Genomic DNA, 23,449 nt, shown 5'->3' on the forward strand with positions numbered 1-23,449 from the left:
ACAAATGAATATTCACTCGCCGATGGATAGTCGGGTGAAGTTTAGTAGTTAGCAAAACATTTTTGGAGCTTGAATGCTGCAGCATTCTCCTAAACAGATGAAGCAAATGGGGAATGGTCTAAAAACCGAAGAGCCTCCACATAAGACGGATCCATATAACTGATCCTGCATAATCCATGTCTCTTGGAGCTCTGAGATCCCAAATTAATTAGTAAACACATTATTTACACTCTTAGTGTGTAGCCGAGCTCATGCATCTACTTCAGACAGTGTACTTCAGACTAAAACTTTTAGCTTAGCAGCTATAGTGAAGAGTTCAGCTTAGAAAATGATGTAAATAACGTATTTTCAAATGATTTTACAAGCTTTCCTGAGACTGGGATTTACACTGTGTATGGCTATATAGTTGTTTTTTCCCCATTATAAAACAAGTCCCATCTACTTTAGTTGTTAAGAAGAATACTGCAACACTGTTCTGCCGTGAAGCTCCAGAATTGTTTCATAGACTACAAAACTGGGTGAACATATCCTTTACTAATTTACTTGGACTTAAAACACTGTTCTCAGTTGTATCGTTAAACATATATGCAGCATTGTATTCCCCCCCTCTGTCTTGACTGCCTCTCATGTGTTGGTGTATCTTCCCGTCCTGCAGGTGGAGCGTGAGAAGACTGTGCTGCTCATGAACCTGCAGGAGTCTCAGACCCAGCTGCAGCACACGCAGGGCGCCCTGAGCGAGCAGAGCGACCGGGTCCACCGCCTCACGGAGCGCATGAATGCCATGAAATGTCTGAATGGAGACAAAGAGCTAGATGACCTACAGGAGAGAGAGAAACCTGACGGTGGCTCCTCATCGCCGCCAGCCAATGGCCACCATGATCCCGATATCCACGGGTTCGAGATCCTGGAGTGCAAGTACAAGGTGGCAGTGACGGAGGTGATTGACCTGAAGGCGGAGCTCAAGGCCCTGAAGGAGAAGTACAACCAGGCTGTGGAGGGGCAGGGAGACAACCACAGCGACGACAGGGTCCAGGCACTGAGTGAACAGGTTTGTCATTGTTCAGATCTTTTTCAGTGGAGGGCTCGAGCTGTTTTGCATCCCATGACGTTGCTTCTGCCTTTGTCCAAGCAGGTAACTCACTTGGAGCGTAATTATCGTGAGAGCCGGGAGAGGGTGGCGAGCCTGGAGGCAGAGCTCAGAGCAGCGGCGAGCACAGCCACGGAGAGCCAGGGCATGCTCAACGCAGCACAGGATGAGCTGGTAACCTTCAGTGAGGAACTGGCCCAGCTCTACCACCACGTCTGTCTGTGCAACAACGAGACACCCAACCGCGTCATGCTGGACTACTACCGCCAGAGCCGCGTCACACGCAGCGGCAGCCTGAAAGGCTCAGACGACCCTCGCGCCCTGCTCTCCCCTCGCTTGGCACGACGCCTCGCCGCAGTATCCGCAGCCTGCTCCTCCGAACCCCCGCGCAGTCCCATGGACTCCCCATCCAAAGACGGCCATCACAATGAGACAACAACCAACACAGCAGACCCTCCATCCCTCCACAGCAGCCCCACCCGCAACCCCCCAGGCTCCCCAGTCATCAGCATCTCCCCTTGCCCGTCTCCGGTGCCCTCAGAGGCAGGCGGGGACCTGCGGAAGGAGCCCATGAATATCTACAACCTGAACGCCATCATCAGAGACCAGATCAAACACCTGCAGAGGGCTGTGGACCGTTCGCTGCAGCTGTCCAGGCAGAGGGCTGCAGCCAGGGAGCTGGCGCCAATGCTTGACAAGGACAAGGAGTTGTGCATGGAGGAGATCCTCAAACTGAAGTCCCTGCTCAGCACCAAGAGAGAGCAGATAGCCACACTCAGACTGGTGCTGAAGGCCAATAAACAGGTGAAAATCATTTTCTTTGTAGGTCATATCTTCAAGGAACATTTGTTTATCCATGCAAACAAAATAAATGATGCAATATCTCTTGTAAACCAGTCATTTCCAGACTTAATCTAAACAGGCCCTACATGTTGTAATCCAATGTTAAATTGTCATTGCAGACAGCAGAGGTTGCACTGGCTAATTTGAAGAGCAAGTACGAGAATGAAAAGTCGATGGTGACAGAGACCATGATGAAGCTGAGGAACGAGCTGAAGGCTCTGAAAGAAGATGCCGCCACCTTCTCGTCTCTCAGGGCCATGTTTGCCACCAGGTGAGAGGGGAAATAGAAAGCCATGCAAGCTGGGGAAGTGAAACTTGTAACTTTTGAACAGGGAATTTGCAGAAATCTCCAACTAAATCTTTGTTTCTCTGTAGATGTGATGAGTATGTCACCCAGCTGGATGAGATGCAGAGGCAGCTGGCGGCAGCGGAGGATGAGAAGAAAACGTTGAACTCCCTCCTCCGTATGGCCATCCAGCAGAAGCTGGCCCTGACCCAACGGCTGGAGGACCTGGAGTTTGACCAAGAGCAGACCCACCGTGGCCGTGGCGCTAAAGTGCCCAAGATAAGAAGCAGCCCGCCCAAAGTAAGTCGCAGAGGCACCTTGACAGCTCCCTCCAGCCCCACCAGGCTCCACAGCCCCTCCATTATCACCACCCACACCCTTAACACCTCCCTGACCCTCCTTAGTCCGCCCTCCGTCGAGCTAACCGCCTGCCCGTCCGTGTCTGCGTGTACCCCTGACACACTTTCCGAAACAATCCAGAACTCAACCCTGCCTAACATCAGTTACCCTAGTTTGCCCCTGGGCGCCCAGCCCATCACGATAGACCCTGAGTGGCTAACCTTAGAGGTCAGACGAGTCATTTATTCAAGACAAGACTTAGTTCAACTGTCCCCGCCTCACAGCACCACTCGCCCTGTCTCAGTGTCTCCTCACCTTCGGCGGAGGCGATGACTCATCATCGTCTCCACACCCAGCACCAATATCTGCTAAATTCCTGCAAGCCTCTGGATTAGGTGGGATACAGAGAGGAGGAAACACTGGTTTAACCTGTCTTTGGTTTGAATATGCAGAAATACCCAGGAGGAAGGAGCACCTTTTAGCTCCAACATCCTCAGAAACAGTACAGAAAAGCCCTTTTGTTATTGTTAAGGTTGTGTAAACATCGGACTGCGCAGATTTTTAAAGTTATAAGGCATATTTCTCTGCATTTTAATAACTGCTGACATAAAATGTGACATCATGTATCACTCTTTAGAGTACAGGGATGGGTTTCGAATTGGAAACCAAGCAAAAAAATGACTGCAGCGTTTGCCTCAGCATACAGTGACTCACAGCTCCTCCCTGTGGCAGGCTGCGTACATTACATGTCTTTTTTTTTTCTTTTTTTTTTGCATTTTTAGTCAAATGTAAATTATCTAAAATGTTCTATTCTATAATATGTTAGAAAATATATTTCTTTAAGGTCACTCTTGCATGCCTTGTTGTTGTCACATCCAACATTATGTCAAAAAGCATTTGACAGGCCTAAAGTATGTTACTGAGTGTTATAGAAGCCAGTCCGACCTCCTCTCTGTGCCTCAGCCTCATGTCTGATTCTCCATCGGTTAACTTCTCCTCTTACCACACTAAAACCACATCCATGTATTCCCCCACTGATGGTCAAAGTCTTGACAAAACCTCTCTCAACAGTATTCGTACACCAGGTGTCAGTGTCTGAGCACATTTCCATTCTCATCCCTGTCAAATGCTGTTTGACACCTCTTTGTCTTCCGTATCCTACCTCAAATAATCAGATATAAGGGAAAACAACGTTAAGATATCAAGAGACCATTTAAAGTTTTTAAGCGGAGCCGAAAGGAAGACTAACTTAGAGTGGAGTCCGTGAATATGACTGGAGCCGTGAGCAGCAGGTGATCTGGAGTTGAGCAGCATTGTTCCGCATTAGCCTCACTGTGTGTATCCTTCTCTGTTTGTGCTGTACAAATCAATACAATAATGGATTTTGGAAGAGTGTGTGTCTGTTGTGTCCATGTCTCTGTCTCATTCAGTGTTCTGTGTTTCCCACCTCCAGTGCTGATTGTCTAGCTGTGCAGAGACTGGTCCTGTCAGTGTGGTCAGATGAGACTGGTTCACATTATTAGTTACACTTTGCAAGCATTTGCTATAACTGACATGCAATAGATGCAGTCACTTAGTTCATACTCAAGTACTTCCATTTGGCTCTTCTGCTCTTTTGCTTAAATTTCTCCTCTCGCTCTCGCTGCATCTCTCCCATGCATTGGCAGTGTGCAACGCCGATTTTCACTGCAGGATAATCAGATTTCTTGCCCGAGAGAAACACATTAAGTAAATTTACAAAAGGATGATTATCCTCTATGTTATGTAAAATAATGAATAGTATTGTGCTATAGTAGTGCCATAAGAACATATACACCAGGATCAGACTGGTGCTTAAAGGTTACAGTTCGCTCCAAAATCAGAAATACATGTTTTTTTCTTTTTTCTTTCTTTTAGTGCTATTCATTCATCTGGATTGTTTTGGTATGATTTGCAGTTTTGTAGATATTGATTATAGAGATTTCTGCATACTTGTCAATAAACTAGTAATAATAGTAAGTAAAGTAGTAGTAGTAAGAAGCTAGTTGGCTTCTGGTGCCTAAGCATGAAAAAAAAAAAATAGAAAAAAAAGATTAAAGAAAAAAGAAAAAGCAGTGTCTATTTCCACCTGCCAACCATATCACCGCGCAGAGGGAAGAATGCCACTTCCCATCAACAAGAGGCTAGATAACTAAGCAAGCTAATATTGTAGCTCAGCTGAGGAGTATGCCTTCAGTGTTTTCATCCTGCACTGTTATGAGCCACTCCGCCTTGACAAGATGCATGCATGATTGTCTTCTGGAGACATTGCTGTTGTGTTTTTCAATGTTTTTTTTTTTTCATTTTGGTTGCTTAGTTTACTTTAAGCACCACAAGCTTGGTCCAGTTCCATAATAATCTCTATGGCCGATATCTCCAAAACTTACACCAAAAAAAAAAAAATGATATGAATGAATAGGATTTCAGGTAAGAGAGAAATACTTGTTTTTGATTTTGGGGTGAACTGTCCCTTTAAGTATGAAAATCAGAGCTTTCATAGCAGCAAACCAGCAGTAGTCTCTTTATCTCTGACAAGGCCTCCCCCTGTCTAGTCTTCCGTGTTTTCTCTGTCGTATTGTCTAATCTGAGTGTCACCACTCTGTATATTTGTCTAATTTATCAGTTTCTTGTAGATTGTCAGCAGCCTGCTGCCTCAGTACCGTCACTCTCCCCACAACTAAGGCGAGGGAGAGCCTCCCTAGTCCGCAGGTAACAAGCTGTAGAACCGGCTAGTAGTAGGCTCACTGACATCTATCTATCTATCTATCTATCTATCTATCTATCTATCTATCTATCTATCTATCTATCTATCTTTCAAATGCCACAAAATTGCAGATGCAGCAAATCACATTCTATTTAATGCACCTTTAATATTTTTATACTTGTCCTGCAAGATTCATGATTAATGATTAATGCATGCTATCACTTTACGTTACTACTTGTGAACAGGTTATGCGTGACAGCCCTGTGCTGCGTAAATAATTAATAACAACTCTGGCGAAGGCAGTGAAGGAATTGTATTTTAACCTTGCATGTGCATTTTTGCATGGCATTTATTTTTTTACATACATGCTCTCGCTGCATATATAAACATCACGATTCAAAGTTCAAGATTAACCTTCCATGTGATTTGTGTTTTTCTCCCTTATATACTTTTTACATGGCAGACATTTTGATTTCCTGTAGTTCTGGTTGTTGGCGAACAGAGAGATTCATGCAAGGCAACAAGGAAACTGCTGACAGATCTGACGTCTGGTTTTTCTGTCGTGCTGGTTAGCCTTTCTCCTCTAACCTCTGTTGTTCTGTAGAAGTTATCATTGCTTTTTCTTGAAAAGTATGATATGAACAACCTATTTTTGTCTCTGGGGTGGTTTTAAAGGAACAATTGGCTTTTTGGGTAATACCCCATGTTTATATGCTTTCTTGCCAAACTTTAGATGTGAACTCAGGAATGTACAGTATATATGAAGCTGCTACAGTAGCAGCAGGTTAGCCTAGCCACGCACAAAGATTGGAAACTGGAGGATACGGCTCACCATGCTCTGTCGAAAGATAACAAACCTACCTTCCAGCCCCTTAAAATTCATTAATCAACACAGTATATGTACAGTATATCTAGTTTGAGTGGTTCATACAAAAATGTAAAAACAGTGTGTTTTACCGGGGGGTGAGGCTATATGCTGGACTATTTCTTGGCCGGGTACAATAACTTCCTGTAGACTCTGCTTGTTGCCTGCCATCCTCAAGATGACAACAAAACTACAGGAAGTCAAGTTCAGACTGATTTTTTCACGATGGAGCAAGCTGGGTTCCCACTTTTTGCCATTCTTTGTGCCAGGCTACGCTAAATTACTGTAAAGAGTAGCTTCACATTTAGCATACCGACATGAGAGTGGTGTTCTCATTTCAGTCGCCAGCAAGAAAGCAAATGTATTTCCCCCCAAAAAGTTGAAATTTCTCTTGAGACAAACCATTTCAGTACTTTTTCCCTCGTCACATGTTGTTGGCTTTTTTTCTTTGTTGATTTGGTTTGACCTTATGCGTCCAACTACTGTGCCTCTCATGTCCAGCTCTTAGATTGCTGGTCTTTTTCACTCAATCTTATTTATTGTCTTCTCCTGTCTCTCTGCACTCTTACAGTCCTAAATATTTGGCAGACCTCCAGGAAAACCACGCTGTCCTGATCGGGAACAGTAGCCTTCTCTCCCCCTGCGACCCTCGTAACTGTCTGGCCCAGCAGCCCCAGCCCCCCGGCACCTAACCTTGCCGCTCCGGCCCTGGCCCCGGCCTCGGTCTGAAAGGAATCATGCAGAGACAGAGACACTCTAGACGGGGGTTCCCGCAATTTGACTCCCCCAAATCTAGCAGTCCAACCTGGTGCTTACTGAACTCTGTGAATCCTCCCCAAGCCCTACTGTACATGGTCCAGCCCTCGGCAGGCCTCGTGGTTACCCGGGTCGCAGACGAAGAGCAGGACGCTCTCTTCTCTTCTGGAAGTGACATCCTATCGAAGGACTGAACTGAGGTGCAAAAAATGCCAGAGTGACAAATCACGGGAATCTTCTCCCTTATTCGTATCAGTATTTATTTATAATTTATTTACTCTATTGATTATTTATTTACACATTGATTTGTGAGATATTTATTACTGGAATGTTTTTTTTCTGTGTTTGTTGGTCATTCTTCAAGATGGAAATCAAGTTTTACTGCTGTGGTGAAGAAAACCAAAAGCAGAACTTTTACACTGCAAAAGCTCTTTCTGGCCTAGAGAACAGGTTTAAAACTGGCCTAAACACACTATACGGCATTTAAAATGATAGATTTTGTCAGTATGATAATCCAAAAAAAAGACGTATGCCACTTTTACATAGAAGTACGCTGGGTTTGACATTGCAAACAGACTAATGAAGGTAAACATTTTATTACAAGAAAGTTATTTCTTGTGGTGGTGGTGATGGGTGATTTCAACTACCTTTCTAACGTCACTAGTCTTTCTTGGGATGCTTGTGTTTTTTTATACAAAGATCTTTTTTTTTTTGCAAATCATGTGCATAAAGACTATTTTATACCTCCTATGATTTTTATTTATTTTTACAGCAGACTCTAGCGACAAGGTTGTGTCTGTAATGTAGCCCGGATCTCCTCGGAGACTGGGATAGACGAGAGGCTGAGCGTTTGAGATCAGGACTAGGGCTGTTGGCCTGGGTTTTTTGCCTTTTGAATTGCACAGGTTTAAGTGACCGTGGAGTGTACTGACCTCCATCTTTTTATCCTTAATTAAGAACAGAGGACTTCTCCCCACCCCCAAAGGTGTGCCTCTTCTAGAGTAACCATCTCGGTCATGTCAGCATTGTACTCTCACCATAAAGTATTCTCTCTTTTCTCCGTGAGCTCGGTCACAAGCCCAGAAAAACTGTTACTATTACCTTAGTTGCTCCTGCAGTGACAGAAATGTCAGTCAAATTGATATTTTCAGTATCCCAAGCTACACTTGTCCGTCTCCATGTTCAGTGTCTCTACATGCTTCCTCCAAACTGTATGCAGTACTGTCCAAGCACAATTATGCACTATGCATTATAGCAATACAGTAGCACGGGTCGCGGACTGATTCGATTAAGATTAATCAATCGGTCTGTCACCATGAACTAACCAGCAGGCTGACAAGAAAGAGCAAGCCAGCAGGAGTGTCCCCAGCTTGCTCAAACAAAATGGAGACACTGCTACAGCACTACTGTCATTAGATGCTTTCAAGACGTTGTTTCGTTTTGAAACACTGTTTCGATCCGAGAGGAGTGGGGGCTGCGTCAAACCGAGATGGATGTAATGTGTAGCGTACGTTGCATAATTGAAGTCCCATCTCCTTGTCGTTATACCATCATAATGTCTTTAAAGTTAATGTTCTCCTCACTGCACTGAATACATACTTTTACAGATGGAGATGAAGTGGATCAAGTGAAATAACATAGCCAGTATAGTGTTGTAACGACAGATAAAAGCATATCTGTTACATCAGCAATGAATGAGTGGACTCTTTCTGTTCTCAGTGTGTACATTTGTTGGGTTTGTCTTTGTTAACAGTGTAGATTGTTACATTTGCAACTACAGAGTGATGAAAATGTTTGTGGTCCAAAAGTAGCTTCTGTACCCGTGCAGGCTCGTCAGTGAGCTAACTCTCTTGGTTTGTTTGCACAATATAGCATTGGATGGAGAGAAACTAATGCAATGAAAGAAAGAAAAAAAACTTGGAAAAAAACTGGTTTAAAAAGAATGATAGCTGTACTACAGTGGATTTGACAGTTTCTCCACCATCTACAACAGTGTTTAATTGGTTTCACAAGTAAATAAAAGACCTGCCCTTGGATTTGTATGTGACTTTGTGTTTGTGTCTGTTTTTTTAACTCATCAAATTACCTAGTACCTGTATCCATGCATCCACACAGAGAACACACAATAGATGAAAATGTCAGAAATAAAACAATGTCTAAACCTCATATGTGGTCAATGTGCTATATTGGGATCATTATGTAATATGCATGTAATGATTTAAGTTAAAAAATGTAGAAATCCACCAACACCTTGACAGAATGTGAAAAAATGGCTTGTTGCACAGCTAACAAATGCTTGCAGCTACAGCCACAGGTAGCTTTGGTAAAGAGAAAAGTGAGAAGCAGCCGTTTACAGCAATATTCTTCCCTTTATTTGTTTGAAAACCCCTTTGACAGTTGACCATTTTTTCCATAATACACCTTAAAGGCTCCAGAAAGCTTGGATTGGTAGTTACACCTCGCATAGTTTTAGTGCTCAACACTGGAGTCCCTCAGGGCTGTGAGCTTAGCCCCTTCCTGTTGACATTATACAGCCACGACTGGAATTTCAGAAATTGAGAGAGCTGATCTTGGTGGGATTTTAATCAACAATGATAGTTCATCTGCTTCATCTCTGTGTGCAGCAGGTGAACAGTTTTAGGTTACTGAGAATCAGCATCACAGAGAACCCATCAAGGTCTAACAACCTGGTATAAAAAAAATGTAAAATATAAAAAAAAAAAATAACTGAAAACATCACAACTGGCCTGTGAAAGCAGCTGCTCCCAAACTCACCCACAAAAATTATTTTCTATGATGTGATCTTCAACATTCTCAGCGAGTAATTTATAATCTTGATAGCTTCAGGAATGAATAATAATTTAGATTTTAAAAGCACGGGTTTGATTTATTATCTCCTGAGCGATTTAGCATCTTAAAATGAATGTAACATAATTATGACTTACTATCTCATAATCGTAAATGAGTCATAAATTAGAATTTGACGTCGACTTTATTGAGTGGCAGTATCTACTTAACTCACACTATGTCATCATTTAAGCTCTTAAATCGGATTTATTATGTCCAACCAATAAAAATACAAGATGATGAAGAAGATCAACATAATGCATACAAATAATCTGCATGATTTTCTTTTGAGTGTGTGTGTGTGTGTGTGTGTGTGTGTGTGTACAGTACGGACACTGTGCGGCTGTTATAAGGATCTCTGCACCATCAGTACGCGCACAGCCTGAGGGGAGAGGGGGGGGCGGGGCTTGAGAAACACCCCCGTCAAGGTGACACTGATCGGATTAAAGTGGGTGATGTCGACTGAGCGGACACATGTGCGTACAGCTGTTTACCAAACAAACAACACTCAGGCTGCGTGTGTCTCCACGGGCGTGGTGTTGCTGACCTGCGCAGAGTGTCCGAGGAGCGCGCGCTCCTTGAAGTTTCGTCGTTATTTCCGGTCACTCTGAATGCGTTGTACTTTGGTATCTCGATGCTGGAGCGGTCGTTGCCTGACAGGAGAATGGACAGCTTCAGCAGGGTCGCTTTTCGGAGGAAACAGCGGAGTATGGACGTCAGCGAGGCGGAGGAGGCAGGTGAGTGTCGAGGGAGCGCTTGGACGACACTTTGATAACGAAAACGTAACTTAACTGTCCCGAAACTACTGCAAAAAGACTCGAAAGTTACTCTCCTCAGTTTGTTATGACGTTTGACAAGCTGTTGTAAAAAAAAAACATATGCTCCCCTTTTTTTTTTTTTTTTTTACCAAGAATGTATCATTTCTCGACAGCTTTTATTTGAAAGTCACCTTATTTGTACTGATTGTTGAGGTGTGTGATTGTAAATATTCTCCATCTTACAGCACGAGTCAAAATCTCCAAATGATCACAGAAGCGTTTAATCGACCTACTTATGACTCACTTCTTGACTCCTTGTTTGAGCCATCAGGTGTTTTTGTCAGTGTGGTTGGGAAAGCGTGCACTGGCCAGACTGTAAAACACCTACATTATAGCCATTGTTTACACACCACTTAATAGCTGCTCAGCAGGTATGAAGGTCTCAACGACCAGCCCCAGCCTGTTGTGTAACCATCCACATGCTGGAGGGCACATTTTTTTCATTCCAGAAAAATACCACCGCGTAGGAGCTCCTAGAAGGTTGTCTTGCTCAAGACGAGTTATCTGCTCCTCTGCAGTTTTGTATCTCAGTTTTTTTTACAGGCCTGGAATCTGTTTCCACGCAGCCGTCCAGATGGATCTCCGAGAGCTGCAGCCTGCCAGCTGCAGCTGAAAGTTTGCCCAGGCTTCAGCGTGATTAAGCATATCTATATTTCTCTGAAAACTGGGATCCAAATGCATGTCAGCACTGCTATAGTCAAGTGTGTGCTGTCCAGGCATGAGCGTCTGAGATGGGAGGCGCCCACATGGCTTCGTCTTATCTTGCAACTCAGCGGAGGGCTTGTGCAAACACGCAGCCGAGGATAAACCGTACTGTACTTGCAGTCGGATTTGAACTTTGCTCTGTGGTTAGTAGCGCTAAGGTGTCTTCGGCTCATGAGGTGTGTGTCAGCAGTCAGCCCCTTGTCACTGATCTCAGGTAATGAGCTCTACCTCAGGAAGTGAGGTAAATACCAAAATACCCAGAGAAGTTATCCGTCAGTGAGTCACCGCGTGTTGGCAATACTCGAGTCAGATTTATATAGGTTGTATTCATCCTAATGTTCCCCTAGTATTGCACAATCGCAACACTTTTGGAAATACACCGTCTCCCTCCGACATATTGAATTCCTTATGCTTTTATACATGTCTGCTTTGGCAGGAGATAACAAGAGAGTACCGAATCCAAGGACGGAGATTTATGTGCACCGCCGACTAATGGGAAATTACAGCCAATAACTTGTCCCACACTGGTAGAAAGGCTGTTTTCATGTGGGTTCATTCGATTTCCACACTTTCCTCACAGCTCCTAAAACTATTACCTTCATCACACTTGCCTTTGCTGCCCAGTTTGAAAGGTAGTCCCAATTATCTGTCACGCTGTGTTTTTTGCAAAAATCAAACTGACCTCAACATGAACCGCCGTCGATTTTAGAAAGTAAAAAGTATGACTCCATTCCCCCTGCTGCAGTTAAATAGTCATTTCTTCCACTTGACCGGGTTCAACTCTTAATGATGAAGACGTTTTATTGTGGCTGGCTGACCCCCGCGCTCTGAGACCACGGATGGGATTTCGGTAGAGAAACCGTATTTCGCCCATAATGATCCGTCATGCTCTGTTATTTTGCCTTCATTCCTCCTGGATAAATCCTCTAGGAAGCAGCGAGGCACTGAGTCTGTAAGTCTGTTGTCCTATCAGCCCGCTCCACTCATCTTTGAATGTAAACCACAATACATCATTATCCTCTCAGCTCTTGTGTAACAGTAAATGTCAACACAATACTCCCTGGGGACGCATCTCAAAGAGGTCTTTTGTCTCTCTGTGAAGTCGAGATTGCAGTAAGCAAATAAATTGAACCCCCTCCCAAGTTTCCCTCTTATTAAAGCTCACGCGTGGAGGGAAGTCTATTTAGTGTTTACAGCACAAACAGCCTGGGGGCACGTCGCAGCTTTGAGCCGGTGTTTCTGCGAGGACAGCTGTATCTGTCTCCGACAATGAAGCTGCTTGTTTTCTGTCTGCTAAGACAGAAGCTGTGGGACTGTGTGAATCAGATGCTGTGTGGCCGCCTGCTAGCCTACTACCCCTGGTATTGTTTTGCTGAACTGTTGCCCATTCATCCCCAACTGAACCCTCTCACTGTCCTCCGCTGGCTTTAACTCAGTGCAGCCAATAGTGGTTCCTTTGTGAGGCTCAGTTCATGATGGCTTAAAGATGATTACTTTTTTATGTGTCATGTTTTGCTTTGCCACATTAATATAAACTACCCACAAATCCTAGCTGTGGTTATGAATAGGCACCGAGCGTTTCATGTGTGATATTTGAATTGTCAAAGCTAAATTGGAAAGTATTTAGTTTTCTGCTTGCTGCGCTGTTGAGCGAGCAGAGTTTCAGTCGTATTAATACCCACTGAACAAAGCAGAAGGTTCATATTCTCAGAATAGAACGACTTGCTGAGCGATTGTAGAATGAAGTTCATGTTCCGCAACCAGAAAAGGGGCTAACTTCACAACTTCAACCAACAGCAGACGCCCTGTTAGTTCAGTTCTTCTGTTCTATAAACTTTTCTGGTGAATGCACAATTGAAAATAAGAGAAATTTGTGATGTCAGCAGTTTGTGACAGATACACAGAGCGTTATTCCCCTCAGCTCTAAGGGCTGTCCTTCGGCTCATTGGTGTTTTTTTTATTAGAACCCGCACCTTTACTGTTTTGGTTCAGTGTTATCACAGGCGGGGCGCTCACCTGTTTTCAGAGAAAATCCTTTTGATGAACTCCACCTTACACCACCCGTCCAGCACCCGACAGCACACACACAGTTTGCAACTTGCTGGTTATCATAGTGGATCATTTAGCAGCTAAAGAGCCGCTCAGTTTGGGTTGGTGTGGACCATAACAGAGCTTAATGGACAGCGAATACCGGACCTGCCGTTTTTTTTTTTTTTAAGGCCGCAGGCGTGGCTTCAAACAGAGGCTCATGTTCCTGTGTGTTTCCTGGATGTGCACATCGGCTGGTTGTTGGTCTCACGCTCACCTCGAAGCTGTATAAGACGGCAGAGTTTGAAATCGATAACCGTAACCCAAAGAAGAGTAATAGAAGTAGGAGTAGAACTAATTACTATTTGCCACTGCCACACTTCAGTGCTCTTGTTCCTCTGGGATCTTTTCTGCTGGTGACAGAACATTACAAAATGAGACGAAAAACTGAAACATGTCAGAGTGTCGAAGCCTCTAGCTGCGTCTCAAAAAGCTTGATCATTTTGTCGTCTTTTAAATTACAGTGACAGCTTTAATTCAATATTGCATTCAGGGTTTTTGTCATTTTACTGAACCTTTAGCTGTGCCGCAGGAATGACATTTTTGTACTCATTTGTTTTTAAAGGCTTTTTTTCCCCCCGTTTTTATGTTGACATGTTTCTAACAGCATCCTGTTCCATGTTGGACATTTTGTACTGAGCCTGCTAATAATTCAAGCACATCAGTTTATCGTTCTTCACCACCTGAACTGACTTGAACGACTGAGTGACAGATAACCTAAGTGGTTATGGTGCATAGTTTGTCATGTGACACCAGTGATTTATGCAAGTTGACGGCTTGTTCCGAAAGCATATTCTCTCTTCAGGTGCACAGAGACAAAGGGTTCAGCACCTCCTCTAAGAGGATATTTATCTTTATAACTACCCAACCTTCTTTCATGTCCTTATTTGAATATTTCCTCTGAGTTCGCTGTGTGTCCAGTAGTGAAAGCTCAGACTAGATACGATTGTGTGTGAAGGTGTGGAGGAGGTTATCAGTTTGCTCAGGTGATAAATTACAGTGGGCGTGGGCTACCCTCAGCAGGAAATGTCTAATCTGTGTGTGTGTGTGTGTGTGCGTGTGTGTGTGTGTTTGTGAAATATTCCCCAGCAGTTGCACACACAGGCTTTCACAAACAACAGTATTCAGGTTCGGTTTGAGGAGTGCCAGTTTGCAACTGTTCCAGTAGGTGGAGGTAAACGCTCATAAATGTCTCACGCATCGGGCCCCTTCATGCTCAGTGTGGGATAAGGACACACGCGGAGTTATGTACTCCATTACAACAGAGCGACCATCCACATACACTGTATCCTGGCAGGAAACTGTGCTGTTGCTCCCAAATCAATTAAAAGACAATCAGCAGTCGTCAGTTTAGTTAGATTGTCTCTATAAATCTAAACGCTCCTTCCATTTAATAAGATAACCGTGCTTTATCTCTTTTGATTATTTAAATTTGACTTACTCTTAAAGGAATTTCGAATGATCGGAAAAAAAATTAGATAAAATCTTACTGTAACTCGCAGAGACAGTGCTCCTGTGATTCTGGGAAGACTGAGGGGGATTTCTCATAGATGTCTGCCAGAAAAACAATGAGGTGGACAGAGGAAACTAACAATGAGCTACTTTTAGACTGTTTGTGTAGAAATATGTAAATTCATCAAGGGGAAAAAAAGGGGGAGGGGCGCAAAACAAAGCCTGTTGACACTTCCTTTATTAACCACGCGTGTTGCACATGGACCTTTGATGTCGGGCACCATCATGAAGTAAGGTGGTGCTGCAGAGATGCTCTGGCCTACTAGTCGTGTTCTCCTGATGTAAGATAACGTGAGTGTTCAATGCAGATCCCAGCTAATGTCACATCATCGTGATTTGAATAGTTTTTTGCTAAATGTGAATCGTGATATCTTTTGAAATATTCCTACATGTTTGGAGTTTTTTCACCATCATGTTGCTACACCACCGTTAATCAGTTTTTATGTTGCTTCCAAACCCTAATGACTTGGGTTTGTTACACTGATACAGGACAGACACGAAACACAGTCAGTGCTCTTAGCTCGAATTAAAGACATATTCGATGTTTGGTATTTTTGATATACCTGCTGTTCCATACCTATTCCCTGTTATACGTTTGTTTGCTTCATGCCTTATTGCTTACTTTCATTGCTCTTATACTCCGAGTGAGAATAGACATATTGAATCTTGACCATAAGAACACATTTTTTGCGATGATCCTTCAAATGTGGTCATCAAGAACTTGTGACAAAGATACAGGTATGTATGTAAAAACACACAAATATCATATGCGACAACATAAACATCACTATAAATTGATGCTGATTTATCTTTCAAAGGCCAACTCCCGACCAGTATATCGATCGGGCTCTAGTCCGAATCCAAAGTCAATAGGTGCCTGAATATCTGCTGTGTTTTTCTTGTCCGCGTGCCAGCCAGAGTTTCCTGACTGCATCGTGTGTCATTTCCCCCTCCTCACTGGCATTATTAGCCCATGAGGTCCTTCCCAGAAAGCCCACTGTACTCTTGTTACCTTTCCAGCTCCGTCTGAGCTCAGAAAAGGAGAATTCAGACCTGCAGCAGTGGCCTGCTGGAAGAACCGAGGGGTTTCTTTGGGGAAGTAACTTTACAGAGAGGAAGATTGAAGAAAGGCGACTGTGCAACCCTTTTTTTTTTCTCTTACCTTTGCGAAATGAAGGACATCCCATTTGCAAGAGGACAGACATGTGTGATGGTGTTTGTGGTTGGATGACTCGGCTTCTTCTACAGTGCTCTCAGTCTACTCATAAGCAGAAGAGTCTCAGCTTGGCGTCCTGTCAGGGGGTTCTCTTCAGCCTCTTTGTTTACTGACTGAGGTCGAGGAAGGAAAGGGTGAAAGTACTAAACGGAGGTGTGTTTGAGGCCACGGTTTCCACGTAGGAAGTGAAAGCTTATACACCTCACCTTATCTCGCTGCTTCTATTGCATTCCATCCACCGATGTGGACGCAGCATGGACTGGCTGGTCGCTCGTTACCGGAGGTCCCGTCTCAGACACATCGCCTCTGGTAGGTCATCCTCACAGGCTGGACAGCACAATGAGGATGAGCACTGTCATTAGTTGAATATATATATATATATATTGGGAGGAGATCTTGGGTTGGTATTTCCTTTTTTTCTTTTTCAAAATAAAAGACACTGGACTTGTCATGAAACGACGGCGCAAGTACTGGTTTTGGAGCCGGAAAGGTAAAAACGCAAAGATGTGTCTGCTCTGCTGTTATGGTAAGATTTGGAGATTCCATATTTGTCTTGACACTAACAAATCATGGATTATTCTTGATAAGTAGAGGAATGTTTTCTGCCCATCCTTTCACAAACATCATCTGTGACTCATTTGTCATTTTTATAAGTGTTGCCATGACTTGTTTCATCTTTACTTTCCACCAGCCAGCAGCATTCTCAAATGTCATCATCTGGCTGCGCTCCCACACAGGCCATTTATTTACCACTCTGCTGATGTGCTGCTGTTCCTCTGACTGTGTGTTTTGTTTTGTTTTTTAGAAGTAGAGCAGCTGCACAAAACTAGAACATATTTTGTGGAAAGCTTCCTCTCTTCTGCAGTATGAATTTGCAATTCTTATTTTGATCAGGTTTTGATAGCAGCCAGTGGTTTCACCAGTGCCACTGTCTTGTAAAGGCATTTGTTTCAGTATTGCTTGTCAGATACAGTGCTTGGATAGAGTGTGTTGAGTCACTGGGCCGCAGCATCGGTCTCCATGTGGACCGGCTTGCTGCTGTGGAGCGATACAGCAGAGTGTAAAGGGAGCATTTAAATCCACCATGCTGGAAAAAAAAAAAAGACAGTTTTGTTCTCGGAAGCCTGGGAACCGTTTCCCCCTCTTAAGACCCTCGTCCAACCACTCTGGCCTTTTGGCAACCTCCCTGACGGCCCATTACCAAACTGCACTTGTGCTGTGTGTGTTTATGTGCAGCATAGTAGGGCGATAGAGTGTGAGTATGTGTGTTTTGTAGCAGTGCAACCCCTCAACTGTGCACTTTTCTTAGGGGGGATGTGAATTGTTGGTGAGCTGGTGGTGAGTCACCCGCATTTGATAGCAACGGAGAGGAAACACAGTTAGGCTTTCTGCTTTCATTCTCGTTGGCAGGAAGGAAAAGGCTGGGAACACCAGCAGGCCCGGGTCCTTTCACCACGCTCATTGTTTCAACGTGGGAGAGGGTGTCACCAGCAGTAGTAACACTACAGAGCCTGTACGCTCATATGTTTGGATTAGCTTTTTGTCTATTTTTATACAAGCCTTTTAAAGGTGGTTCTAGCAGTTCGGGAAACGTTTGAGTGTTTGATGGTCTTGAAGATAAAGATTGAGTTTTCATTTTGTTCCTTTAAAGGTGCAATATGTAAGGGATAATGCCCGACGAGGTGTCCATAAACAGGAGTTAATGGACGACGCGGAATACTCGATTCTGATTGGCTGCAGGGTGTCCATTAACCCCTGATATATGGACACCTACTAAGTAGTTCCAGTAAATGGTCTGCATTTTTATAGCGCTTTTCCAGTCTAACGACAGCTCAAAGCGCTGTACAACACATGCCACATTCACCCATTCACACACACATTCATACACTGATGACGGAGGCTGCCATGCAAGGCGCCAACTGCTCAGGAGCAATTTGGGGTTCAGTATCTTGCTCAAGGACACTTCGACATGCAACTAGGGGGAGCTGGGATTCGAACTGGTGACCTACTCATCACTAGACGACCCGCTCTACCCACTGAGCCACAGCCGCCCCAGTCAAATTGACTGTTCACCGCTGTAAATTAATGCGCTAGCTGGTGTATCAAATCTGAATATTTTATTTCCAGTACTGAGTGCAGTCCGTCAGTCCTTCAGTGTCTTATTCTCTGAACACCACAGGGTGGCGACTGTAACGCACAAGCTGCAGAAAGTACAATTCCCCTCTAAATTTACTGATACGCGAATAATCTCACATCCCGTTCGCTGTACAACTCTCTGCCTCAGGCTGCGGCCACAGTAGCGTTACACACGGCCGGTCATTTGTTCGTGAAAATCTTACTATTGATTTGGGGACAATGACATGACTGGTTTGCTAGCTAATCATGTTAGCTAGCATACTGTCAAATTATATTTACTGTTTGTCAACCGTACGCAATGTTATTGACTTTGAATCTTGCTAGCATAGCGTTAGCTTTCTGGCTCATGGCTGAGCGGACTAGAATATCTCCCGTTGCCAAGTCGTATCTATGATCCGTCCTATTTACTGGAGGAGTGAACAACGTCTCCGTTGCATAAGAATCTGACGGGAGAGTAATGACTGTTCCAGGTATTAGTCAAACCCTCAGGCGTTACCAGGGAAACTTAGTTATGGCTTGTGAAAAACTTTATATTAGGCCTCCGCGTCGTCCATTAACTCCTGTTTATGGACACCTCGTCGGGCATTATCCCTTAATTATTGTTAGAAATATGGGAATAAATGTTCTATAAATGTAAAACTAGGAATGACTACAATCGTTTATGAATGTCTAATGTGATAATATAAATATTCAGCACACGCAGAACCTAAAGATGGCTGGGTCGGGTCGTATCTCATTACTGTTAAATCTGTGATGTATTGTTCATATTCTCCAGAGGATGATACATAGGGATTTTGATGACCTTTGATTGCAGGATTTATTTTCTGTAGCATCATCGTCAGACCAAACCTTCACATGAGAGAGGGGTATTGGGCTCCCAAGAGGATAATCCTGTTCTATTTTACACGTTCCGTGCGTTCGACTCCTGACTTGCACCATGTTCAGGCCAAAATGTTCACAAACATTTAAGTAACTGTTTTCATCATTTAAAGTGAGTGAGTAATGAGAAATGTGTTGAGGGCATTCATGGCTTAGCGGGATAAATCCTTTTAATTCCTGCCTCAGCACCTCTCTCACGACATAGTTTTTATTTTTAGCCCCATTCCTAGTCAGGCTATTCACAAATGTGTTCCATCTATTGTATTATGAACCCTGTAGCTTTTAGAGGTTTGACTGCTTGTTCCTAACATGGTTATTTATTAATTTCCCCTGTGGCTCCCGTGTGTATACCCCTATAGCTCAAAACAACAGCACGGTATGTTCCAACAAGAAGCCTGTGTGGATGCCTGGAGGCAAAACTAGACAGTCAGGTAGTCAGGTTAAGATGAGGATGGTGAGCTAAATTTAGAGTGGTTGTTTGTTTCCCCGTTCCCTCTCAAGCTCGCTGTGGTTTTCAGCCTCTTCCTCCTGTTCTCTCTTTCTTCAGTCACGGGTATTTCCTCGATTCAACTGTCTCTCTTTACCTCTTTCTACATTGATCCGCATTCCTCCTGTTATGCCTGACTCCTGACGTCATGCTCAGATTGTTTTACTGGCATGAAATAAGAGATGCGTTGTCACGCTCACAACAACAGACACCGATAATGCTGAGATACACATAAAACAAAGGCTAATGAATTTGTTTATCTTCTCTGAAACTTGTACTGTGCGTGCACCCATACACACTCGAGTAAAGTCTGTTTGCAGACAATGTGAATGTGCATGCAAATGAGTAACGCCTACGATTTGGTATTTAGACACTTCAAACGCCAGGAGTGAGAGGAGTGCATTGCATCAATATAGGGAACTTCTCAGCAGAGTGCATTGACTTCCTGCAGAGCTGAGCGATCAGAGGTATTTACCTGATGTGTAGACTGTCAGCAGTGGGCCTAGTGTTCCAAGATGGAAGCCTTATCATTGGAATAAAATGTTCTCACCCTGCGCCATCACTGAGAAAGTTTCCCAGACTTCTTTAGCCCACTGTTAGATTGGATTCTTTCTGTGGTTCTGCCTGACTGACAGTGAGCAAAAGTTAGATTTAAAAGTTTTGTGTTTCAAAAAAAATAATAAAAAAAAAAAAAAAATATATATATATATATATATATATATATATATATATATATATATATATATATATATATATATATATATATATATATATATAACATTATTGTGTGGAAGTACCTTGATTTCTCATGTATTTAATTCACTAGATAGACATTCCCATCTATTTATTCATGATAGGGCTGCAACTAATGATTATTATCACTATCTGTTCATCTGCAGATTATTTTCACGATTGATCTTTTAATCATTTAGTGTATAAAATGTAAAAGGAAAAAAAAAAAGAAATCAGCTCCTAAATCAATTTCCTAGAGCCCAAAGGTACTTACATTTTTTATTTTTTTCCTTAAGTACAAAACTCAAAGACTCCCTACCTTAAATCACAAAGAAAAGCAGCAAATGTCAAGCAAGTTTAGCAATTTAAACTGTAGACAGTTTGCCACTGGATGATGTGCAACACATTGTGTGAAGAATAAGACTCTGTCATCAGTAGGCTTCATGTAACCTGTACTTTAGACTGTGACCACAGGAGGGCTTGTTATCACCAGAGGAGCCACCACAACGGTGTGCTTTCTTGTTGTTCTGCCTATCGGGAGCAAAAAACAAAAGCGCCTCAGAGTCACAGCTCAGTGGCTACCTATATTTTTGGGTCCAGAGGGAAGTTGTTTTATCAAGTGTGATTCTGCAAATTGTGCTACTTTTAGTAACCAGTGCGTACAAGTAAATTGTGTGAAGATTGTGAAAATCGATGTCAGAAGTGTGGCTCGCTGATTGTTGAATGTTGTTCCAGTTAGTGCATGAATAAAATCCGAGCCTCCCACGATGCCTGTTATCAGTCACAACAGAGAACTCGATCAGCCCAGTGTGCTGAAATGTGATTGTCCCTTAAGAGAGTTAAATGATGTAAAGCGGAGCGCAGTCAATGCTGTCGGCAAAGGACGTGATCAGTAAAGCCTGTGCTGGATATTTGTTCGAGAAGGCAGGGTAGAAACTAGAAAGGTGAGCACATCACAGTGACTTCCCAATCACGATCTATAGATAATGATTGCCGTAATCTAATTGACTGCAAAGGCACTTGACTCTGCTGGAATCCACTCGCACAAACACACACGCGGATGCTGTCACTGATGCACTCCCAAACATGAAAATAATGAAGCGCTTATCGCTCCCGGTGATCGCTCTCTTGTCTTATTGTTAATTCAGGGTGGATTATGGCGGGATTTATCCTGTGTGTTTACTCCGAGGGAAGATGAGAAGGATAAGGTGGATAATGAAAGCAGTGGAGCGTCGTCTGTGCTGAGATGGTGCTCAGACACTCCCAGTAAACTAATTGTTTAATCAATTCGGTGTCTAGATGAATGCTACTGTCTGGCCACGTTATTATATCTCTCAAAGAGCAGAGCTCAGGATCTGCTCGGCACAGTCCCAATTGATTTAAGCCAGTTGTTGGTTGTTTCAGGGGCAGGTTGACAGCTGGGGTAGCATGGTGTGTGTGTGTGTGTGTGTGTGTGTGTGTGTGTGTGTGTGTGTGTGTGTGTGTGTGCGCGTGTGCGTGTGCCAGGTTGACTACAGGAACCAATCCAAGGTGGGTTGTTCCTGTGACGCGGGGGCAGATGTCGACCCGTGCCCTAGCGACAGATGTGCCCTGCCCCAGGTTCGGCTTTTGTACCTTGTTTGTCGTGTCTTTGTAGCTTTTGTTCTTGTGTCTGTGTGTGTCTGTAAACACGTGTGTGACTGCAGACAATACCCATCATTCATCATTGACCTTCATAATGTGCATGGAGCACCGCGAGGAGGGGAGAGTCAATGAAAACAGCGAGGGGCTCAAATGCTGTGTGTGCATGCCAAGTGTGTGTATGTGTGTGTGCATTTTAAGCGATGCGGGTTTTAATTGATTGTGTGTGTATGTGTGTGTGTGTGTGTGGGAGGCCCCATCGGTCTATGCTCATAGAGATGTGGTGGGTAACGGCCTTGAGCCATGCTGTTATCCTCCCCTCTCCCCTTTTCTCAAGCCAGACAGAAGAAAGAGATGGATAGTGGAAGGAGAGGTGGACCTGTAACAGAGTGGTAGGTGGATGTGACAGAGAGGAGGTGGGAGGGAATGCTAGCCGCAGTGGTGAGGAGGTAGTGAAAGTGTGAGATGGCCAGCATTTGTGTCTGTCATGAGTGGGAGGAAGGTAGTGAGGCATGAGGAAGGATAGGACAGAGGGAAATATATGCACATATATTATGTTGATACATGCTTGAAAGCAGGGTGACAAAAAAAACGAAGAGGACCATTTGCAAAGCCCCGAGATTGTGGTTTAAAAGCCAACAGAATCAACCGGATTTACATGCTTTAAACTCATAACAAACTGAAGTTACAGCCACAGCTGAGAAATCTTCAAAAAAACTTGAGTGATTTTGACAGGTTGAGTGTTGATGTGTATTCATTCTACATAGCCAAGAAGAAGGGAAGTGTAAATCCAGGTGGGAATTCTTGAAAATCTCACATAGAAACACTGAGCTGTTGACATTTGAGGCTTTACTTTTGACCTGAAAATGAAAGGCATTATTTGGACTAATGCCTCAAAGCTGCACTAATCAATCTTTTTTATACAACAATAGATCCAATTATCTTGCACAATGTCAAAAGTTAGGGCCTCAACCAACAATTACTTTCATTGTCGTTCAATATTTTTAATAGTTTCTCATTTAACAATAATTTAATTGGTCTATAACATGTCAGAAAATGATGAAAAAAATACAGATCAGTGTTTCCCTTAGCCTAAGACATTCAAGGAAGCATGTTTACTTCCTTAAATGTTGGTTTCTTGTCACAGCCCAAACATATTCAGTTCACTATCACAGAAGAGTAAAGATTGACATTAAACAAGCTGAAATCAGAGAATTTTGACTTCTACTCGCATCAAAACCATATCCTGCGGCAGGCAGATGTCTCCGGCAAAAAAGCCCTGATGAACCCAGGGGATGCTGCCTGCGCTGCATTAAACAGCAGACAAACAAAGTTATTTCCCCTGAGGAGTTAACAGCAAAGCAAATGTTGCTCTTGTGAAAGCCGACATTATCGGGTCCAAACAGAATTTAAGCCATACTGTTTGGGCCTATTGGACACTCATTAGGAAGTATACAGTATTTGCAGTATGTAATCTTAATAGTCACCCATCACACATATTAAAACCAATA

General features: G+C 43.4%; 2 protein-coding genes across 8 annotated transcripts in view; both read left to right on the plus strand.

The window, feature by feature from the left end:
* bicd1a (bicaudal D homolog 1a) overlaps window positions 1-8,945 on the plus strand; it is a 36,706-nt gene extending 27,761 nt beyond the window's left edge. Inside the window, exons 5-10 of one of the 6 annotated variants that reach the window (XM_030426209.1) lie at window positions 656-1,048; window positions 1,130-1,891; window positions 2,050-2,201; window positions 2,306-2,516; window positions 5,197-5,282; window positions 6,714-8,945. In XM_030426209.1, the coding sequence (XP_030282069.1) occupies window positions 656-1,048; window positions 1,130-1,891; window positions 2,050-2,201; window positions 2,306-2,516; window positions 5,197-5,282; window positions 6,714-6,834 (1,725 nt within the window). In that variant the 3' untranslated portion in view covers window positions 6,835-8,945. Of the gene's footprint in view, window positions 1-655; window positions 1,049-1,129; window positions 1,892-2,049; window positions 2,202-2,305; window positions 2,517-5,196 lie in introns of all 6 variants that reach the window. The other 5 variants (XM_030426210.1, XM_030426212.1, XM_030426214.1 and 2 more) reach the window with 5 other exon arrangements.
* A 1,261-nt stretch (window positions 8,946-10,206) lies between these two features.
* fgd4a (FYVE, RhoGEF and PH domain containing 4a) overlaps window positions 10,207-23,449 on the plus strand; it is a 57,304-nt gene continuing 44,061 nt past the window's right edge. The window contains exon 1 of one of the 2 annotated variants that reach the window (XM_030427024.1): window positions 10,207-10,482. In XM_030427024.1, the coding sequence (XP_030282884.1) occupies window positions 10,380-10,482 (103 nt within the window). In that variant the 5' untranslated portion in view covers window positions 10,207-10,379. Of the gene's footprint in view, window positions 10,483-16,573; window positions 16,611-23,449 lie in introns of those variants that run through there. The other variant, XM_030427025.1, reaches the window with a different exon arrangement.

Source organism: Sparus aurata, chromosome 8, assembly GCF_900880675.1.
Source record: "Sparus aurata chromosome 8, fSpaAur1.1, whole genome shotgun sequence".
Taxonomy (NCBI): Eukaryota; Metazoa; Chordata; class Actinopteri; order Spariformes; family Sparidae; genus Sparus; species Sparus aurata.